At 40.0% G+C, this 23,055-nt stretch overlaps 3 protein-coding genes across 4 annotated transcripts in view; 1 reads left to right on the forward strand and 2 right to left on the reverse strand.

The window, feature by feature from the left end:
* The window catches only part of LOC139940384 (zinc transporter ZIP13-like), a 34,641-nt gene extending 25,106 nt beyond the window's left edge, over window positions 1-9,535 (reverse strand). The window contains exon 1 of the mRNA XM_071936606.1: window positions 9,110-9,535. Within this exon, the coding sequence (XP_071792707.1) occupies window positions 9,110-9,461 (352 nt within the window). The 5' untranslated portion in view covers window positions 9,462-9,535. The remainder of the gene's footprint in view (window positions 1-9,109) is intronic.
* A 1,271-nt stretch (window positions 9,536-10,806) lies between these two features.
* LOC139940383 (alpha-L-fucosidase-like) lies at window positions 10,807-13,818 on the forward strand. The gene has a single exon (XM_071936605.1). It carries the CDS (start codon window positions 11,078-11,080, stop codon window positions 12,554-12,556), a length of 1,479 nt encoding a protein of 492 aa, XP_071792706.1. The 5' UTR covers window positions 10,807-11,077; the 3' UTR covers window positions 12,557-13,818.
* A 135-nt stretch (window positions 13,819-13,953) lies between these two features.
* Window positions 13,954-19,359, reverse strand: LOC139940386 (uncharacterized). Of its 2 annotated transcripts, none has more exons than XM_071936608.1 (5): window positions 19,237-19,359; window positions 16,904-17,022; window positions 16,267-16,350; window positions 15,767-15,893; window positions 13,954-14,905 (listed from the first exon to the last, which is right to left on the reverse strand). In XM_071936608.1, the coding sequence occupies exons 1-5, from the start codon at window positions 19,355-19,357 to the stop codon at window positions 14,745-14,747; spliced, it is 612 nt and encodes a 203-aa protein (XP_071792709.1). In that variant the 5' UTR covers window positions 19,358-19,359; the 3' UTR covers window positions 13,954-14,744. The 2 variants fall into 2 exon arrangements, with proteins under 2 accessions (XP_071792709.1, XP_071792708.1); XM_071936607.1 differs by having other exon boundaries at window positions 16,904-17,028.
* Between the last annotated feature and the right edge of the window lie 3,696 nt (window positions 19,360-23,055).

The raw sequence follows: 23,055 nt of genomic DNA on the forward strand, positions 1-23,055 counted from the left end.
GGCGCGCTAAATCTGGTGAAAAACCATTCAAAGGCGCCGGTCAAGATGGAAAGAGGAAAAATTCTCAAGTGTTGGGAAAAGCAAGTGTAGACAGGTGTGTCTTAAGTTGATGCTGAAAGATGGAGATGTCATGGATTTTCCTGAGGTTTTCAGGGAGTGAATTCCAGAGCCTGGGTACTGTAATGGAAAACCCCCTGTCCCCGTAGCTGGCTAGACGAGACCGGGGAACAAGGAGCATGTTGCTGGTGAATCTAAGACCCGGTCTTGTAGTACGGGGAGTCAACAGGTTTTGAATATAGAGTAAATGTATATGTACCAAACTAAACTTAGTACGCCTCCTATTGGCTAAAACAATGCATAAAAATTTAGTTTCTTGATACAGGTTTTTCTTTCATTCTCCTGAAGTTTGTGTTGACAAGTAGATTTACACAAAGTGGTTTGAAACGAGTAACTTTTGGGGTTAAAATCAGGACTGCTGAAGATGTTCTGGGATTATAGGGGGCCTACATGTACTTGTATCAAATTGAAAATTCCTGAAAATGGCTAGCTGGGTGATAGCGCTTAAAGGCAGTGGACACTATTGGTGATTAAAAAATCGTTAGCATAAAACCGTACTTGGTAACGAGTAATGGGGAGAGGTTGATAGTATAAAACATTGTGAGAAACGGCTCGCTCTGAAGTAACGTAGTTTTTGAGAAAGAAGTAATTTTCCACGAATTTGATTTGAGACCTCAGAATTAGATTTTGAGGTCTCAAAGTCAAGCATCTGAAAGCACACAACATTTGTGTGACAAGGGTAATTTTTCTTTCATTATTATCTCGCAACTTCAACGACCAATGGAGCTCAAATTTTCACTGAGGTTTGTTATTTTATGCATAAATGTTGAGATACACCAAGTGAGAAGCCTGGTCTTTGACAATTACCAAAGGTGTCTAGTGTATTAAGGAATTTGGGTGTTAGACAAAACTTTCAATTTACCACCTAGAGCTTTGGATGCGATATGAAACCGCACAGTATCGATATATCTACTTGACTTGACTTTGTCTCGGCGATTAGTTCTCATAGTTATACAATGAGCTAGCACTAGTTCACGGTTGGACCAATGGCAAAGCATCCTAATGGAAACAGTACACCAACTGTTTTTGTAAAGAAGACAATGAAGAAATTTCATTTTTTTATTTTTTTTTTATTCTAGGGAGAACCAACACAGTCAAGTACATGTAGGGACTGTTAAACCTAGAAAGCACACTTGCAAGGCTCTGGTCCGGGTATCTAACCGGGGTCTACACAGGTGAAAGGCAGGGACAGAAACTACTGAGCCAACCTGACTGAAACGAGACTCGAGTGGAGAAATTTTGTATGACTAATCGTGACTTCAGACCTGAAACCAAGACTAGGACAAGACCTGTTTTATAATCTCTGGCACTGGTCAATGTTCCATAACAAGATTATTCAAGTCTGTAAAGTTTGTCATAACTATATAAGCCAGGGCACTATAGTGCAAAAATGCATCAGAGCATGAGGATTCAAGTCTCAACATGGAACAACTAGTCACAGCTGAACTTCCTGGATAGAGTTCTAGAGTCTAGCCACTGTTTATATAAACCATCATCGAACTGTCTGGACTCCAGAACACTGCACTTTCACTAACATCCATGCATTATTTGGCACTGGACACTATTGGTAATTACTCAGAACAATTGTTGGCATAAAAACGAACTTGGTTACTTAGTAACGAGCAATGGAGAGCTGTTGATAGTATTTAAAACATTGTGAGAAAATGCTCCCTCTGAAGTAACAATAACATAGTTTTTGAGAAAGAGGTAATTTCTCACTCAAATAAGGAAAGGCTTCGACTCGAGCCTTTTATTATGCATCTGAAAGCACACAAAGTTGCAATTTTGATGACCAAAAGAGCCAAAATTTTCACAGGTTTGTTATTTTATGCATACGTGTCACTGTATGTTGGGATACACCAAGTGAGACAACTGGTCTTTGACAATTACCAAAGGTGTCCAGGGGTGGATTTCACAAAGGTAGTCCTAACTTAGGACTAGTCCTAGGCAATGCTAAGAGATAGGACTGGTCCTAAGTTAGGACCAGTAACTCATCCTAACTGAGGACTGGTCCTATCTCTTAGCATTGCCTAGGACTAGTCCTAAGTTAGGACTACCTTTGTGAAATCCACCCCTGTGCCTTTACTATATTGGTACTAATGGATGATTAGGTTACTCGATTAATGTAGGTAGGTAACACAATCAGTGGTTACAAATACTTTCTTATCTAACTTCAATTCCCTTGGTCCATGAACTATTTCCTCTATTTTCCAAAACAACTATACTGTTAATTGCTTTCAATAATAGATCTAGTGTGCTTTTGACATGAACATCCGTGTTGCCACTGCTCGTTCCAAATTTGGATCAACAAGTAGGCAGGCCCACATGAAATGAATAGTGGAAATATTTAGAGAAATGGGGAAATCAAAAGGTGGTTGTCACAATTGCCGAGCGGTCTGCATAAGCAATTCATTGCACCCAAGCTCTGGTGTTGTCAGCGGTAGAGTGTGGGTTCGATTCCCAGTCATGACACTTGTGTCCTTGAGCGAGACACTTAAACCATAATTGCTTTGTAAAAAGTTGGGAAGGTTGTTCAATCTGCTCTTCCAACCAGGTTCCTATTGTTGAATACCCATGCCTACATTGGTACCCTAAGCACAGCCCTCACCTGGCAGTAGCCATTCGTCCTTGTGAGTTGGGCCACGATCTCATAATAATAAAAGATTCATCACCCCCAAAATCATTTCAAAATTTACCGTCAGTTTCCCTTGTGGTTTATAATGATATAAAAAATATTTGTGAACAATTTGTAAGTCATGTCCATGTATTAAATGTACACACCACCACTGTGCACAAGCGGATGTCTGATGTGCACATAAATAGATTTGGCCTACGTGACAACTCAAGGTGTCTTGTTACAATTGGGCCAAAAACAGCTGCGGAGCACCACAGATCTTGTAACTACCTCTGTTGTGATGGTGCTGTGACCATGGAGGTCGATGCTGTGACCCAGCACGAACATCTTGACTTGCAAAATTCTTGAAGTTTAATCAAAACTTTCAAGAATTCTTCTTTAAAAAAACAGGCATAAACAGTTACTATCCAAAGCCGATAAGAATGTTCCTGGTTTTCTTGTACCACTGAACTCAGTCTACACAACAAAGAATAAGACACAAGGTGGAGATGTTCCCAGCAAAGATCTGGGTTGGGTTTGGGTATAGGAGGGGAGGGGAGGTATCACAGGAGCTTGAATCATGACCAAAGTGTTCTCTCCATTCAGTTAAACTACCTGTTAAACTACCATCAAAAAATGCTCAAAAACACTATTTTAGTCCATAAAGTGATGTGTGATGGGTTTAATTGGGGTGTTTATTTGTTTAAAACATGTACAGTGTACATACAAGTTGTCTGGGGGTGTTTGTTTCAAAAAAATGGTGGGGAGGGGGGGGGAGAAGGTGGCAACAGGCCTTGAATATCATCTTTGAGAGAGCAGTGCCATTTTAATTTTTGAAAAGGGCACTTCCATTGGAAAATCTTAAATTCAATTGGAATTGGAAACTTGGCCTCCGAGAAATTCCAGGCCTGAAACAGGACTTGACTGTTATCCCTTTAATTAATTTGCTGTAAATTCTGGGTAATAACTTTACAATAGTCAGAATTAACAAAACTAGAAGGGATGGAAATGTGGTGCTTTAGATTAGACGGATGCTGAGAGTGTGCCATGGATCAAGATCCTAAATGAGCAAGAACTGAACTTGATTAGAGAAGGGGGAGGAATCTGATTAGGGTAATTGATGGGCAGAAACTCAAAGTTTGTTTGCCAAGTCATCAGAAAAGATGTATTTGCAGGGAAAGATTTCATCCAACACTTTTTCATTAACAACAAAGTACAACAAAGTACAAATTGTGTGCACACAGAATGCTAATATAGAGTAGCAAATGATGATTTTTTGAGTAGCACCTGACACATTTTGCATAGCATTTTTGCTCTGCTATACAAGGGAAATTGTTCACTGACTGGGAAGACTGTGCACTGAGGATACACCCCACTAAATAAACTCCCATACGTAGCTTACAGTGCAAAATGTTAAACATTTAAAAAATACACGAGAATTACTAAGAAGTCTCGCAGCTTTTTACAGTAAAGGGGAAATTATTCATTGACTCTTCCTTGAACTTTAATCTTCTGCTCAATTTAATATTAGTATAGGGAGTCCCAGTGCCCGTCGAGTTATTCCCCCGCCAAATAAAAACACCACTAAACAAGCAATTTCTCAAACAGCCGAGCATCAACCTTGAAATATATCCCTACCCCTCCCGCCAAATAGGAATAAGGACCATTATTTCAGGGCCTACATGTATATTATGTCATCCAAAACACCTCAAGTTGGAAGTCAACATCCCCCAGGTCATAATTGGGCAGCATTTTTACACTTTCTTGGATTCTCAAATCTGTCTAAATCTAATATAGAATATTTTGAGGGCATACAAACAACAAATTAATGAGCTTGACATTCAGTTTTCCCCTCATTTAGTGGGGTGCGCCCGTGAAAAAAAAAAACAGAACAAAGGGCATCTCAAAGGTTGATGGTTCATTAAACAGATTGGCATTGACAACTGGCACTACTGTGGGTGGATATTGTGCATGGGGCAAAAGATGCAGGTTTCAAGTATTTGGTCGTACAGCAGGTTTGGTCACCTTCGCCACCAAAGAAAAGCCACTACAGAAAAACTGCTAAAAAATGCCATGGGTAGTCCACGGGCTGGTAGTGGTTAGTCCAGGGCTTGAATTTGAGGTTGGGGCGGGGGGGGGGGGGGGGGGGGGAATCCACAAGACACCAAGGCCTTTTCAGGACCAGATTTACATAAAAGGAAAGACCAGAAGATCAACATTGTCGGGGCCTTAAACTGTTTCAGGCCCTATGATAAAGCAGTAAGAGAAAATTGACTTCAACTGTTTTAATGGTAGGTTTACAGTACTTCCATTATCAACAGAATTTAACAATATTTGTGAGACTCAAAGTTTGGGTATACTAAAAGACCGCCAGCGTGAGTTTACTATGGAGCAAGGAATACTAGCCCAATGCTATAAGTAAAATCACTGGCCTGAGGTCCGGTGAAAGTCACGCTAGTCTACATGGAAGTCCTTTGTAGAGTGTCATGCAATTTGCATTAAAACACACGTAGACATTTAACCAAACACACAGTACCCACAAGCTGCCAGGTTGCAGATATTTGCAATTTGCAATTATGAACGCAAGCTCATGCTTGGTGGCCTCGCTCCGAGATTCACACCATGACCTTGACACATGAGATCAACACCAGGCCAACTGCCACACTGCTACCACCAATGGTATGCAGTCCTCATGAAGTATATTCCCAAAGACCAAACAACAGTAAGTCCTTCCTGAGTTTTGACCCTCAGCGTTGACCTCTCATTCAAGTATCGAATTAGCAACATCTGTAAATTCAATTTACAGTTTTTAAAACTAGGTGGACAACTTCCAGTGCAAGAAGTAGATCTCTGACCTTTTGTTTTGTTGTGGAAGATGTGTGTGCCTGTGTGGATATTATATGGCTGTAGTGATGTGCAGTGGAAATCTGTGCTGTGTTATTTTAGTGGTTGTTTGGCTGTCAAGGAACCGACTCCATCAAAATGCTGACATGGCATAGTTTGAGGTATCATGTGCAAGCACAGAGAAAGGCACATCTAAATGGTGGAGCATAGAGAAAGGACCTACATGTATGTACTGTGTATACATTGTGATTACAATGTAAGATCAGCATCTTGTTGTACCTGTCATGATCCATTATTGTTACAAGTGTTACATGACATGCTGGGCATATTTATGTGATACAGATCAGGGTTCGAAGACAGAGAAAATCAAATGTATTTTGTTTTAAATGTCAATTGTCATCAAACCAGCCAAACTGTACACTGTACAATTTAGGCCTACAGGCCTACAGTCATGAAAAAAGTGTAATACCCGATGCCTTGAGTTTCATTCTTGAAGTGGCACAAAAAATGTTGCTCTTGTAATGCAGGCACTTCTAAAGTTCCGTTAGAAACTGTAATTTTAAAAAGTTTTCTCATGGTTTATGGTTATAGTTCATGTTGGAACTTTGCGGAGGGCACCGTAGCATTTAGCATAGGTCACCGCGGAAATTGATGAGGGTGCTGTAAATATCTTGAGGCCTGAAACTGTACACTGTTACTGCATAGTTTTAAAAGTGTACTGGTGTATATGCATGCATACATGTACCACTGGTTTCACAATGACTAGATAGGTATTAAGTCGTCTAGTTTAACTGAATCACAATTATGCAATTCATAATCATAGATGTTAAACCAATATTGTATCATAGAGCCAGCTTGCTCTATGAGAGACTGACAGAGATTCTGGCTGCTGGTAGTTTGGCAGTTACATGTACATGTACCATAGAGAAAGGTCAATGCTATGATGCATGATGTACATTTGTAACCCCTTGTGGAAGTTTGCCGAATTCCCCTGTACAGGGAAGATCATCTAAACAAACAAAGCCGTAGAGGAAGTGTTATTGTGTTAGGATGACCCATCTGTATGAAAGCACATTGTGTACACATACTCAAATTGTTCGCTTGAACCAAAACAATCTGCCAAAGTCCACTCTTTATAAATTTGGAGACCAAAAAAGTTCAATTAGCTGTTGCAAACTGTTTACCAACAAAAAGGACCTAGATGGTATTTAACTGCAAAAAAAAGAGTCAATGGCCTGACATTTCAACCAGCTCTAGCTAGCAGAGTCTTTCTCAAAGGCTAAGTGACAACAAACATGAACAGGTAACTAAGTATAACAAAAGCAGTGAAGCGGAAATACATGAATAGAGCAAGAGAGTGTCAGAAATCACACAGCAGAAAAAGCATGAATTCACAACTTTATAAATGTCTACGACTCAACCAGCGATTAAACATCATGCACTGTAGTGTAGTGTCACTTTCAGACTTCACATTCTTGGATGAGATCTGTCTTGAAAAAGGGAGGGCAGGCCTGGAACTTTATCATTGAGAGGGCAAGGCCATTTAAAGGGCACTTTTATTCAGCCCAGCTGTACAAATGTTATCAATTAATGAGGTTTTTCGCCACAAAATCATATTGATCTCAGCCATGACAGCAGTCAAAATAAGGAATAAAGAGTGACTAAACTCTGCTGCCATCCAGTAGGTCTACTCACTCTGTGTATTTTGCAATTATTGTCTTTTTGTAGTTTTGTCTGTCTAATTTGTTAATTAAGGGAATAAAAGGGTTGCGACGAGTTCTTAAACGGCCGTTTAAAACCGGCAGGGCCGTTGCCGTGTGATAAATAACAGGCCCGAGCCTTTATCACACAGCATTGACCCTGCAAGGTTTTAAACGGACGTTTAAGAACGAGTCACTACTCTTTTATTCCCATTCATACATGTAAATGCCCTTTCGTTAAAAAACGTTAAAAAAATATAATTATAGACACTTTGACAATTGCAAATTCGAGGTTTGAAATACTTTTTTCAAAAACCTTACATGAAGAATCTGTTTAATGGGCATGGGTTGTGTGTACGCGCGCACGCTTAGAAATAGATTACAGGCTGTTACGAATAATAGCTATGAACTGTGTATCGCGTGATAATCTTGCACGCCCGACACGCAGAAGCCAGCCGGTTATAAACAGCTCCAGCCGGTTATAAACAGCTCCAGCATGTCATTATCAAAAGTTTAAACACCCCCACGTGACACGCTCTCCACCAATAGGAGTTAGAGAAACTGTCTGGGGTATATTTTATGAATGTTCTGTATTCCAATAGGGAAAAATTCAAAAGCAATGAGCTTCTTTCTTTCTCTACATGTGTATCCTACTGCCAGTGTGTATGCAATAATATGATTTGCAGTACAACGCAATATCAAAATCATATGCATGTATTTGCTGAAATAATGTATACAGGCCTATGACTAAGAACGGGCATCTATAGGGCCCACACTGTGTAGCTGTGAAAAATGTCAAATGTCAAATCAAATGTCAAAAACTTGAGGGTCTTAAAATCTCAATTCTTTATCTCTATTAAACATGAATACAAGAACAATTTCAAGAAAACTATAATTTATGTACAATTACGATTGATGCTCTTTCTCCTTGGCTAGTTTAGTAGTTCATGAATGACTAAACAGACAGCAGTAAATACTCCTGTCCTAGTTTATAATTTATTTATTTATAACATTTTAAATTAAAAATTTAACATTTTAAAATATTTAAGTCAGATTTGTACAGATTAGAATTAAATATTCCATATCATAAGTTAGCAATGCATTATTAAATGTCATTATAGAACATGCTGCTACAATATTACCCGATAAATTGTGTAATCTGAATGCTACTTTTTCATTTAAAATTTTAAGGAGATTGCTTTTGGTGCACGTTGTAGCAATGGGTGAAAAAGTTGAACTTGGAAGTAGGGTACAGAATTTGTTCTTAAATACCATATTGATTCTTCTTATTCAACTACATGGTTACTTCTAGAAAATATAAGGCTCCCCGTGAGCCTTAGGCCGTGTCCGAAACGACGACTTCGGCTACAGCTACGGCTAGATCGCGCGCGTCTGCCATTCTTCAACACTGGTAGACGCGCTGATCTAGACGTAGCTGTAGCCGAAGTCGTCGTTTCGGACACGGCCTTAGTTTCTAGAAGTGATTCAACTTAAGTCCCAGCCTCACTTACATTAAAGCATAACTAACTAAAGACAAGGTTTTGGACAGGATTAATAAAAAAGAGTTTCCAGATTTGCTGGACATTTAAAAACTGGGTGTCCGAATTCTTAATTTACAAAGAGTTGTAAATGACATTAAACGGTGTGCCCAAGATCAAGATCTAATGTACTACTATACTACTATAGGGATTCCTACTATAGTACTAAAAAAGGGGAAAGGAAAATAAGAAAGTTTTTTTTGTTTTTGTTTGTTAGTTTGTTTTTTGTGGTAATAAAATCAAAGCTGTTATTTGGTACAAATATAAATAATCTTAATTAGAAACTTATTAATCACCTTTGCTAGTGGTGGCTGGTCCAACATCTATGGGTAATAACAGCGGAAAAATCCCCGTCATCCCAACCAGTGTAGTCGCTAACAAGGCGAAAACCCATGCCTCGTATCCTTCATCAATTGCTATCGAGCCATCTTCCAACTCGACCGAGTCACCGCCACCGACGACGCCGTCCGTGCCAGACTTTTCACGGTTGGATCTCAGTTGACTCGAAGGGTACGGTGAAACTTTTCCCGTGTGAGTTTTTGCACGGTGAATGTCGGCAACGGCAGGTGTGGATAGCAGGAGAATAACACACACAAGGAGCAGAATGGCAGGCGAATCCCTGCAAGCTCTTTCCACTTGACTATACATGGTTGCATGTTATTCCTTCTCCAAATTCCATCTTACAAGTTATATGGCTATGGTTTGTGTGATGTTTTGGTAGATCAGTGCGCAACAACAACAACTCAACTCAAAAGAAGACTGGACACCGACCGACTCTCCACACACGTCACCCCGCAGCCATCAAGCTAACGGAGCTGTGTGTGTGGCTGACAGGCGTGCGTGCCATGGTGCGCACGGCAGAAAACACAAAATTTACAAATTAATCGTCAACGAACGTCAGCAGTGTCGGTCGCTGGGTGGGTTTGTCGTCAGTGTGCACGAATTGACCGTCATAATTATTAGAAACGTTTAATAGTGTCCCGCTACTAATAATTTGCGTCTCCAATTAAATTTTGCGTCTCCAATTAAACAAAAGAACACTTGTGACATCTTAATTTGAAATACAAATTTGAGAATGACTCTTTATTCAATGTAAAAAAGAAAAAATAATTCTTCCAGAATAATTATTTCTCCATCCAAGAACCATTATTTTAACAAGGCCATTGGTCCAACCGTGAACTAGTGCCAGCTCATGGTACAACTATGAGAACTAATCGCCGAGACAAAGTCAAGTAGTTATCGATACTGTACAGTTTCATATCACATCCAGAAGCTCTAGGTGGTAAATTGAAAGTTTTGTCTAGACACTTTTGGTAACCGTCACTGACCATTCTTCTCACTTGGTGTATCTCAACATAATGCATAAAATAATAAACCTGTGAATTGAGCTCAATTGGTCGTCGGGGTTGCGAGATAACTATGAAAGAAAAAACACCCTTGTCAAACGAAGTTGTGTGCTTTCAGATGCTTGATTTCGAGACCTCAAATTCTAAATTGAGGTCTCGAAATCAAATTCGTGGAAAATTACTTCTTTCTTGAAAACTACTCCACTTCAGAGGGAGCCGTTTCTCACAATGTTTTATACTACCAACCTCTCCCTATTACTTGTTACCAAGTAAGGTTTAATGCTAATAATTATTTTGAGTAATTACCAATAGTGTCCACTATTATATTTTTCTTTATTTATATTATTCTTATTCTTTTCTTTTTTTTTGCCATTGAACAATTACAAAAATACTGAGTAAGACAAAAAATAAGGGCACAGGAAATTACAAAACAACCATAATGTGATGGCCATGATCAACAAAAGTATAATAAAACACTGTAATCCAAAGCCTGTATTAGTTGCACCGCGCCCCCACGTCAGGCCCAAGACTACAAGACTGTCATTGGATCGGATAGGACCGACGACAATAGGTGACCCTGGCTTGGGCTTGACGTTGGTGGCGCGGTGCAACTACTACGCCTTCAATAAAAATGTGTTGGTCGTGCAGAAGTAAGGAAGTAGGAATTCAATGAAGCGTGAACAGGTAAACAATGGGTCTCTGGGGCGCTAGTGAACGGGATTGTGAGTTGGTTATAATATTGTTCATAGAATGACTGCGGGTTGAATTATTTCTATTGAATAATACAGCACAACATTAGTGCTGTATTCGATTATTTTCCACATTGCGCATTGTCGTACCGGGATGGGGTGTATTGAGTATATACACTGATATAGTGTAACAAAACTGTAACTGCAAAGTGACAACGTAGCTTCATGAATGACACAACCGTCTGATACTTGTATGCTAAAGGGGTGTTTGCTAAATTTAGTAATGGCCGCTCAGTTGCCCTCAGTCATGGAATCCAGAGGGTTATTCCTGGCACTGTTCTTCTGCAGTTTACTCTCCCAAGTTTTGCTCGTCTATTCTTCTGACCAGCAGTATCAGCCCAACTGGCAATCTTTGGATTCAAGACCCCTTCCTGCCTGGTATGATGAATCTAAATTCGGCATTTTCATGCACTGGGGCCTCTACTCCGTACCAAGTTTCGGCTCGGAGTGGTTCTGGCGTTACTGGACAAATGACGTGGCGGCTTACGTGAATTTCATGAAGCAGAATTATCCTCCGGGTTTCACGTACGCCGATTTTGCGAAGTCTTTCAGAGCTGAACTCTTTGATGCAGACAAGTTTGCAGAGATCGTCGAAGCTTCAGGGGCACGTTACTTTGTGCTCACCAGTAAACATCATGAGGGGTATGCAATGTGGCCGTCTAAGTATTCATGGAACTGGAACTCGATGGATGTGGGTCCGAAGAGAGATCTGGTTGGGGAGATGGCGACTGCCATCCGTAAACGCACGACTCAAATCCACTTTGGGCTGTATCACTCCCTCTTCGCGTGGTATCATCCTCTGTATCTACAAGATGTGGCAAATAAGTTCTCGACACGATTGTACCCCGAACAGATCTCAACACCGATGTTACACGAGCTTGTGAACAACTATGAGCCTGATCTCATCTGGTCCGATGGATTTCAGGTGATCACAGGCTGGGAGTACTGGAACAGCACTGGGTTCCTAGCATGGCTTTACAACAACAGCCCTATCAAAGACAAAGTGGTTGTTAACGATCGCTGGGGAAACGGAACTGTCTGCAAACATGGTGGTTTCTTCACTTGTCACGATCGCTACAACCCCGGCACCTTGCAGAAACATAAGTGGGAGAATGCGATGACGGTGGACAAGGGATCTTGGGGCTATCGTCGAAACGTCCATCTCTCGGACTTCTTAAGCACACAACAACTGCTTCATTCAATGGCCAAGACAATAAGCTGTGGAGGAAACATGCTCTTAAATGTCGGACCAACTCATGATGGGCGGATCATCCCGATCTTTGAGGAGCGTCTGCGGCAGGTCGGCTCTTGGTTGAAAGTGAATGGGGAGGCCATCTACAAGTCCAAACCATGGCGTGCACAGAACGACACCAACACCACTGACATATGGTACACCTCTCAACTGAACGGGTCTCTCGTAGAGTCGGTCTATGCTATAGTTCTTGAATGGCCAGTGGACAACCATCTGTTTCTTGGAGCACCGATTCCGAATAAACTGAGTACGGTATCGATGCTTGGAGTAAAGACCCAGTTGCAGTGGAAGGTGGGGCCCAAGGGTGTTGGAATGAACATAAGTTTTCCTGTGCTGAATCCAACTCAGATGCCATGCCAGTGGGCTTGGGTCTTGAAGTTACAGAAAGTCAAATGATAAAATTCCTGGAAAACCTTGACTGATTTAGCGATGAACTTATTCAACCTTATTATTGACATTGTGACACTGCATCAGATGTAAATGTCTTTTTCATACTGGAATTTGTTGAGTTTAAAAAACTATTCTTTCTTTTATTATACAAAGTTATATTTTTGAAGTGGTGTGCATTCTTAATGGTTAAAACTTCCGAGCACCTCTTTTCAAAACCACGGGTTCAGTTTGGTCTCCATCAGTATTATTTCGGGATATTTTTCATCAGGCGCTTGGGACCCAAACCAGTGTTGATGTGATTCTGAACCCCCCCCCCCACCCCACAATATGGTGATGTTAATTTACAATGGAGGACGAAAACACTGGGGGGGTGGTGGTGTCAAAATCGCCTAAGTCACCTGAGGTCAATTTCACAGAGTTAGGACTCGTCTTATCTCAAGTTAGGATGAGTAACTCATCCCAACTTAGGAATAATCTAAGGTCTGCATGCTACAGTGCAGGGTTGGGACTCGTCATAATTCCGAAGATTAGTCTCAAGTTGGGAAGAGTTTTGTGAAATCGACGGCTGTTCCTATCTGTATGTTGTGGTTTTGAAAATTGCCTTAGCATCAATTTAAATATCAATATTTTGAGCAGTCCAATTTTGGTTAGGAGAAATTAAGTAGGGCTATAATAGATGGATTGCACACAGCATCATGGAATGCCATACTTGAAGATAAACAATAGTGCACGCGTCTACACTCATTACACAACTCTCAGCCAATGATAGCCTTTCAGGCATGCAAGTTTCATCAAAGATGGTGGTCATTGTCGTCTTGTGCAATCCATCTTCACTTGGTATCACAAATAGTAATTTTTTCTTGTCCATGCACATAGTTCCTCGTCCTAAAGGCACTGGACACCTTTTGTACATGTAATTGTCAAAAACCAATTTCTAACTTGGTGTTTCTCAGTTTGCGTAAAATAACAAATTTTGGGGTTCGATTGGTCATAAAATTTGCAAGAAAATATCAAAAGGAAAAAAAAAAACCTTGTTGCACATTGTGTTTGCTTTTAGATGCCTGAACAAAAGGCTCCTGAGGCCTGAAGTCTTTTTTAGATTCAATTTTTTTAAAGAGAGATATTACCTCTTTCTCAAAAACTACGCTACACCGGAGGGAGTCTGTTTTCACAATGTTTTATACTATCAACAGCTCTCCATTGTTAATTGTTACCAAGTTTAGTTTTATGCTGATTATATTCCAAGTACCAAAAGTGTTCAGTGCTTTCTGCTTCTAGTAGCTCCCTAGGCCTGGCCCATTGATAAAAATTCATAATTAAAAGAAAATCATCCAGTTTTTTCGCCTACAGTCAATATTTACACCGTTTTTTTTCAAAAACAATTTAAAGACCAAACAGTATAATGTTTTACATTAGTAAAATTTAATCCTCCTTTACAATTTTGTACAAAGAAATTGCCCTAGTCTATTAGTAGACTAAAGTATTATTTCCCATGGTTTTTCTGTCAAATGAAGGTTCATTAAAAACTATAATGTTAAAGAATTTCATTGGTTTTAAGGTTCTGGTTCTGGTGGATTACTGCACAATCTCCACATATCGGGATGTACACGTGCAGGTGACTGAGCAGCAATGATTTACATGAAGTGAGCCCCCCTGATGATGTTACCCATATCCATAGCTTGAAGTTTACTCTTAAGAATACTAATAGTTGGATACACAGAATGTCTTACATTGGTAATAATAACATTAAATCCTCCTATACAACTTTGTACAAAGTATGTGGTATTTCCTGCCTATAGTTTATAGTATCAGTTCACTCTGTTTCTCTGTCAAGAGAGCTGGTCCAGTGGAGGGTTCAGTGGGATTGGTCGAGGCCTGTTAGTAAAAGGTTTGTCACATGAACAATTTAGGTGCTCTATTTTCAATTCACCAGACAGCAGGCATAAGATCGTCATTCTTTGTATTAAACACAAAGATTCCAGTAATTTTTTCATTGGCTCCAATTTCATCTGTTTAAGCACAAAACAAAACTAAGCTTATTACCGGAATAAGGTTACCAGCTAAAATACCATTTTAAATGTACAAAATGTGATTGGTATTCTGCTTATTTTCACTTAGCAGAAAACTGCTTAAGCATATCTATGAAATTGGGCTCAGCTCACAATGTCCCCCTCTCCCATCCTCCCTCAAGCAATCACTTCTTATCATCACTTTCTTTATCTGCATCTTGCATCTCGGGCTGGATGAGATCCGAGGGTTCTTGCATTGCGATATCTACGTTCCCGGTGTATCTGATATCAAACAGGTTGGGATCTTTGAGAAAGACGGTCTCTCTGTACATGTATGGCATAAAACCTGGAGGGGAAAGAAAGAAGACAGTTCAAGCTTGTGCACTTATTATATTTTGTTAGTCTTGGTGCAAGCATTCTTTAGATTGTTAGCAAAAACCTAGACTGAAAATCTGACGTCACACATCGATGCTCGTAAATTACACAGTAAGCAGTTGAAGGTGATAATGTAAAAACATGATTCATTTGAAATGTAATTGCGTAAAAATACTTTAACATGGGTGTACTAAGCCTCCTACAAGTGCCATAATGCGCGAAAGTTCAAGTCATGGTCGTGGCCCTTGTTTCTGACGGAGGATACATGGCTGAACTGGCTCCTTGAACGGATCATAATTTGAATCCTTTATTTTAGCAGCGGGTACCGCAACGATTTAACGGCGATAAGGAATATTAATTTTGGTTTTACCCATAAACACGGATGTGTGTTGGCACCATAGGGTTGTATATAAGAACTAAAGGGCGCACTGATGATACTTCTTGCACAAACGTGACGGGACCGCAAGGAGACACGCGCGCGCCATTCTGTACGCGCGTTGCATATAAAGTACACGTTGGAATTTGTGTTTATTGAACGCTACGCAATGCTGTGTTGTCAACTTACAAAATGGCCGCACAAACACACGCTGTGCGATGCCTGTTTTGTCAACTTAGAAAATGGCCGCCTGCTGCACGCATGCCGGGGCGCATATAAAGGCCAGTGCGCCCTTTAGTTCTTATATATAACTCTCTGGTTAGTACTGTATACTCAGAAATCTGCTTTTTTTCCCACAGAGCTTTAGAGAAAGTACCGAGTATACAGGGCTAAACACATCGATGTATATGGGTAAAACCAAAATATATAATAATAATATATTAAAATGGTACTTGCCCATCTGTTTGGCTCTCTTGATGGCCTTAGACACCTGTTTCTGCTGATAGGAGCACAGTTTAGTGATATGTCGACCATAAATCTTACCAGTGTTTGGAGATACAAACTGTGAAAGTAACTGTACATTCTGAGGAAACAAACAAAAGCGGTGATTGGACAAACTGCAGATTTGAGGTACCGTTTTAATTTTGCCAGTACATTCCATAGTTTGGGGGCAGCCGATGAAAAGAAATCTGTCGCCCAACATTAAAATGTTGGTCATGGTAAAAGATAAACACAACTTATTGCTAGAATGGAAACAGTTAAGCCCAGTTCATACTTACTGCGCTTGCGAGTGCAAAGTGAATTTTGATGTCACAACCCAGTTTTTGCTGCGAATGTTTAGCAAGAGTTGAACACATTTCAACTGTTTTTTTTTTTGTGACATCAAAATTTGAATATTGCATTCGCATTCGCAGGAAGTATGAATCGGGCTTAACTGGATGATTTCTTGACGTTACCTTGTAGGAAAGAGGAACTTGATTCTGACAGAGGATACATGGTTGAACTGGCTCCTTGAACGGATCGTCTAGATCAGCTACCGGCTGTTAAGAGAAGATTAGAGAAAGTGCAATCCCAATTACTTTCGTTTCAGGATTCCTGGTAAATTTCCTCAGCAAACTTTGAGGTGTCCAGTCATCGACTTAGCACGCAAACAAAATTTTGCATTAGCCGCAGACTCGCCTACAAATTTTTAGATTAAATTGTTTTTAATGTAATTTGGAATTTGGCCTCTGCGGGCAATGATCTGAGACAAATAAAAGAACTGAATTAAAACTGAATTATATGGTGAAATCCTCTACAGTTGCATCATCAGCACTCGGTCAGCAGAACACAGCTACACTGTTCGCAAAATATTGTGTGCCCGCTAGGTCGATGCCTGGACACCTCAGATATTGCTCAACATATTTGCCAGGAATTCACCTCTTTGATGTCGCCTTTGGTAACACAAGTACACGTTCTAAGAAGTTGTGAGTACAGAGACGCGTAACAACCATTTAAAAGTGTAAACATAATATCGTTAAAATAAGGACATGGTGGCATTTCTTATTTTAGTGCGGAGGATAATATTAAGACACTAGGTACAGCCTAACTTACATGATCGGAGCTCTGCACTTGGTCTGGTTCCTGTTCTTGTTTGGCTGGATCCGTATGCAAACCTCTTGATGATAAACAGGTAAGAGATGGGATTCCACTTCTGGACTCAACTGAAACACCTGACCCTTCATTACAACAAAACAAGAAATTTTGGCTTGATCAAATTCTTCATTTTTTATTAAATGTTAAGAAACAAATTTAGTATCTAGTGGTAGCTCTAATTCTAATTTTTATAGTATAGTACCCGGTACTTGAAAACAAAAACATCTAGCTAGGCCTATTCGCTTTTCTTTTCTTTTGCTTGGTACTAAACATTATAGAATAGTTGGTGGCAGGATAACAAAATATTTCCTATTTAGTATTATTATTCAATTCAATCAACATTTATTTCTCACTATGAATATGATAGTGACAATAAAACATACAGTTGAAACAAATAACAATGGGTGCGTTCGATTAGCTTTCCTGGGTGTACCCCGCGGTGCTCACTCGGGTGAGCCCCTGACAAGAGCTAATCGAATGGTCACACTCTCCCTCTCGTGTTGATGGCATGCACCTCAAGGAACCCCAAGTGACCCACTCCACAAGCAGGGCACTGGGGGCTGACCCAGGTGAGCCAGTCAAAGCTAAACGAACGCACCCAATGATTATAATTATGGAAAGATGGATGCCACGTAATTCAACAATAACATGTATAGAAATTTCAAAGATAATATCGAGTGTAGATGCTAGCCAACATGGATGCAGGTATAACTACAAACTTACAAAGGTTTCAAAGTGTACTGCTTTTCTTTATTTCCCTGTAATTTATTGGGTAACTTCCGTATTACGCCACCACTTTTCAACTCACTCTTTTTTACAAAAAGGGATATCTCATCGAGGTAAATTAGAATAGATGCTATACTATTTCATATCGAATGCAAAAGTGGTGGCGCCATACGGAAACCTTTTCCCTATTATTAGAGAATAACTTGATGGAGTAATCAAGACTTTTAATATCCGATCATTATGAATATCATGATTTTGTCAAATTGTCGCCCCCCCCACCCCCAAACCACATGACCTAGTTTTATTTACCTTTTACAAAGCGCCCTATAAAAAATTGGTCGAGATCCCTATTGTTTTACTTTTTAAAAGATGTAGTTTTTTAAAGTTCCTTTCCGCCCCTCCCTTAAAATTAAAAATCATCCTTTTGTTTTTGTTACTACATGCCACAGGGGAGTCCCTGGTCATGCTGGTGGTGGCATGTACGTATGGTATAGGTAGCCGCCTAGACCCAGTAACTGGGGCGCTGTACTCCTTTTCAACAATTTTTGACTTTATCCAGAACCATCCAGCTTCATTCAGCAGACTTCAGACCAGAAAAACAATATTCTGATAATTCTTTCTGATATTTTTCCAACAATCCGGCACCGTGTAAGTTACGTTGACCATGATTGAACGCACGTGGGCACTCGCTAGCTGCAGCGCCTGTACCCATCCCCGTGTACAATGTATAGCATTCGCTGCAACGCCTGTAACAAGTGTAGCATTAAACAGCCGTTGATGGACATCCACCCACAACGCGACGCCATGTTTCGTTACCATACACATCCGAAAATCGCAGACTTGTCAATCGCTCCACGATGCGGAGTTAAAAATCATCGATTTGGAGTTTAAAAAATGATCGTGAGTACAATTAAATGCCTGATGTTACATCCTAGACGTATCGAGAATAGAGTAGGCGATTTTTGAGCTAGTTTGTTTGGTCTTTTTGTCATTTTGAGGCATTTTTTGTGGCTGGGTGTCGCGAAAAACTGGGTATTCGTTAAAATTCTGTGCCATTCCCTGGGGCGCTAGTACGACAGATAAAGTCAAAAATTGTTGAAAAGGAGTACAGCGCCCCAGTTACTGGGTCTAGTAGCCGCCCTACCTAGGCCCTTTTTTGTTACTACTAACTAGTACTAGGATCAGGTTGTATCATTCAATTCATGTAGTGTAGTCATGGTAGTAGTAGTAGCTAGTACGGATAACTTTCCGTATGGCGCCACCACTTTTTCACTCATTTTTACAAAAAGGGATATATCAATCAGGTAAATAAGTTCCTATCTATATTATTTTATATCGAATGAAAAAGTGGTGGCGCCATACGGAAACTTTTCCGCTAGTACTAGTAATTAGTATCATTCATGATCATCATCATCATGTAGTAACAAAAAAAAGGATGATTTTTATTAGTTGAGATAACGTAACCCTCCTGCCGACGGAAGGAGGGTTACGTTATCGCAACTAGATTTTTATTAGTTTTTTATGCAAAAAAAATGAAAAAGTACCAACTTGAACAGTTTACTTACTTGAAATATTAGCGACCAAGCGATGGGGGCGAATTCTTTGTAGTGGAACATCGCAGTTTCCTTTTAAAACGCTAACAATTCTGCAGAGTCCACGGACTTGACGAACCATGTGGGCTGCCATCTTGAAAATACTTCTGATAGTGATAGCGCCCTCTTTTGAAAATTCCTCGTTCATTACAAGCCCTTTTCGAAACCACTGCTTCGTCTTTGGATTCGGAAGGCACTAAATACTAAACTCCACAGCGGTTCGGCCCATCGGAGAATACCCGAGCGAGAATGACCTTATGACGTCATTTTGCATAGCTTGCATCTTTTAGACATGAAAATATTAACAACCAGGTCCTAGTGGTTAGTCCACTCTTATGTAACAACTCCCCAAACCTGCTGCTACAAATGTATTTGAATAAAGAGGTCTGAAGCAGTGCTTGCATCTTTTAAACATGAAAATATAAACAACCAGGTCCCAGTGGTTAGTCCACTCTTATGTAACAACTCCCCAAACCTGCTGCTACAAATGTACTTGAATAAAGAGGTTTGAAGCAGTACTTGCATCTTTTAGACATGAAAATATTAACAACCAGGTCCTAGTGGTTAGTCCACTCTTATGTAACAACTCCCCAAACCTGCTGCTACAAATGTATTTGAATAAAGAGGTCTGAAGCAGTGCTTGCATCTTTTAAACATGAAAATATAAACAACCAGGTCCCAGTGGTTAGTCCACTCTTATGTAACAACTCCCCAAACCTGCTGCTACAAATGTACTTGAATAAAGAGGTTTGAAGCAGTACTTGCATCTTTTAGTCATGAAATCATTAACAACCAGGTCCTAGTGGTTAGTCCACTCTGATGTAACAACTCCCCAAACCTGCTGCGTGGGGGATCATCGCGAACCGTGCCGGAATGTTCCGAAAGCACACGAAAAGTTCCGAACCGCTGTTAGAGGTTAGTTTTTAGTGCCTTCCTTTGGATTCGGCTCAGGCTAGCCTGGCCCCGCGGTTGTTTTGACAAAATTAAGCTGGCTTTGCGTTTGCACTCAGGGCTTCAGACGAGAGGACGGAACTTCAAGCTGAATCCAAAGCCGAAGCCGTGGTTTCGAAAAGGGCCAGAATCGGGCAGACAGGAACTTTTAATAGGTGGAGGTAAAACTGAAGCCGTGGTTTTGAATACGGGCTCGGAAGTATAATACAGAATGTACCAACAAAATAACACTGTTTTGAACTCGACAAATTCCAAGAGAGATTTTTTAGAAAGACAGAAAAAAACATGAGATGCAGTGCTAGTACCACGTTGTTACAATTGGGGTTGGAGGGAGCGGGGAGGGTTCATTTTCCAGACACTTTCTCTTTTTTTGACTTTTTGCATACGTGACGTGAAGTCCGGAGGATAATAATTTCAACCCTGCATTCATGATGATGACAGTAATAACAACGCTCCTGAGTGCCAGAACCACTCCGACTCCAACCTATAATTACGGTTTCCCCACCGTGACTGAATCTTTGTATTTAAAGACACTGGACACCATTGATAACTGTCAAAGACCAGTCTTCTCACTCGGTAGTATCTCAACATAAAATTATGCATAAAATAACAAACCTGTGAAAATTTGAACTCAATTGGTTGTCGAAGTTGCGAGAGTGGCAGAAAAACACCATTGTCAAACGAAGTTGTGCTTTCAGATGCTAAGTGATTTCGGGACCTCAAAATCAAATTTTTGAGGTCTCAAAATCAAATTTATTTTAGTGGAAAATTACTTCTTTATCGAAAATAGCGTTATTCAGAGGGAGCCGTTTCCCACAATGTTTTTTTTTACTGTCAATAGCTCTCGATTGTTACCAAGTAAGTTTTTATGCTAACATGATTATTTTTTAGTAATTGCCAATAGTGGTCAGTGCCTTTTAGTCACGTCCAATCTTTGTGGCACTGGTAAAAATAATTTTGTACACCAATCGAACTGTTGTGAAGATAAAAGAACTGGATTTTTCGTCTTCAAGGGCACTGGACATTATTGTTAATTACTCAAAATAAATTATTATTGGCATAACAACTCAGGTATAGGCTATAACGAGCAACGGAGAGCTGTTAAAATATTGTGAGAAACGGCTCCTCTGAGGTAGTTTTTGAGAAACGGGTAATTTCTCACTCAAATAATAAAATACTTCAGCCTTTAAAGGAACGTTACAGAAGTGGTAAGAAACAAAAACAATTCTACGGTCTGATGATGACGGTATAGAAAACATCCCTTGAAATAATATTTCTGTCTGAAATTTAATATTAATTTTATGAGAAATAAATAATTTAATTTCGTGTGTGGAGTTTATCGCTCAGTGAGCGTTTTATTCATACTTGTTTTGGCATCGATGCAATGAAAAATCAGTTTTTCACTTGATGATAGTATAAAACATTGTGAGAAACGGCTCCCTCTGAAGTGACGTAGTTTTCGAGAAGGAAGTGAATTCTCCTCGAATTTGATTTCGAGACCTCAGATTTAGAATTTGAGGTCACGAAATCAAGCATCTGAAAGCACACAACTTCGTGTGGCAGGGGTGTTTTTTCTTTTATTATGATCTCGCAACTTCGACGACCAATAAGCTCAAATTTTCACAGGTTTGTTATTTTATGCACAATGTTAAGATACACCAAGTGAAAAGACTGGTCTTTGACAATTATTACCAATAGTGTCCACTGTCTTTAAGGCACACACAATGTCGGGGCCACTAATTGCAATGTCAACGAGCGATCATGCGTTTCTTCAAATTTTCCGCAAATACAAAAAGAGAAAGGTGGCGAGTTTGCATTGGTGCTGATAGTCAAATATTAGTGAATCGTGACAAACTCCAAGAAAGAACCGAACTGTTGAATGCCTGATTAGCCAGGGGCCCCAAAACGGTAATTTCCGCCGTCAGTTTTTTGACATCGTAAATTTGTTGTTTGCATTGAGCAAGCTTGCTCTATGCTTTAATTGACACAGCATCTCGCGGGACTGTTTGTTTTGTTTATTGTTGCGAGAGAGAAGTGATTATTCTAAGACAACAGTAAGGCAACCAGAGTCGTGGATGTAACGGGCAAAAGTATTGGGCCATAGGCCTAAATGGTTGGGGATGACAACATGGGTTTCGCAATTGGTTAATGACATTTACCTAAAACCATTTTTATGGACTGTACTCTGTTAATGTGAAAGAGTGAAACATCACATGTTTTGTCCGCCATACCACTCTTGCAAAGAACCCGGACAACTCTTTTTAGTGATAGACGGGTACTTTCAACTCCATTTAAGAGTGAATTTCGTTCCAATTTCACTCATAAAGAGTGACACAGAATGACTTTCACTCTCAAAGGAGTGAAACCGACCCCACTCGGACAAGAGAGTGAAATTTTCACTCTTTTACATTAAAGCGAGTAGGGTCAACCCCAATGGCCAGCAAATGTTTAAACAAGTTTGTGTAATTAAAATGTTTTAGTCCTATTATAAACAGATACAGTGCTTCTTACAAAGTACGTTTCTAAGGCCATTGGTTTCTGGAGTAATTACCAAAATGTGTACCCTCCCTTTCAATTGGCAACTCTTTTTACATTCCTTGATATCCATATAACCGCAAGACAACTATGGAATTTTCTGATGCAATCAAAAGATGATAACTCAGAAATTGTCACGTTTCAACCATGGAGGATTATTCCTCCATGTTTCAACCCAGGGTATTTCCCGAAGGCCAAACGTGATCGAGCATATAATACGTAGCCGCAATCAGACACGCGACCTTAATGACACAGCACACATAAATGTTTACTTCATCAATCGCATATAGGAGGACATTAATTTTG

The sequence above is a fragment of the Asterias amurensis genome, chromosome 8 (genome assembly GCF_032118995.1).
Source record: "Asterias amurensis chromosome 8, ASM3211899v1".
Lineage (NCBI taxonomy): Eukaryota > Metazoa > Echinodermata > Asteroidea > Forcipulatida > Asteriidae > Asterias > Asterias amurensis.

Coding starts and splice junctions, on each gene's coding strand:
- LOC139940383 (XM_071936605.1), top strand. CDS start 11,078: ATGACACAACCGTCTGATACTTGTATGCTAAAGGGGTGTTTGCTAAAT.
- LOC139940386 (XM_071936607.1), bottom strand. CDS start 19,357: ATGGCAGCCCACATGGTTCGTCAAGTCCGTGGACTCTGCAGAATTGTT. Junction 16,351..16,903: donor AAGTGCAGAGCTCCGATCAT/GTAAGTTAGGCT, acceptor TTCTCTTAACAG/CCGGTAGCTGATCTAGACGA. Junction 14,906..15,766: donor CAAGAGAGCCAAACAGATGG/GCAAGTACCATT, acceptor TTTCCCCTCCAG/GTTTTATGCCATACATGTAC.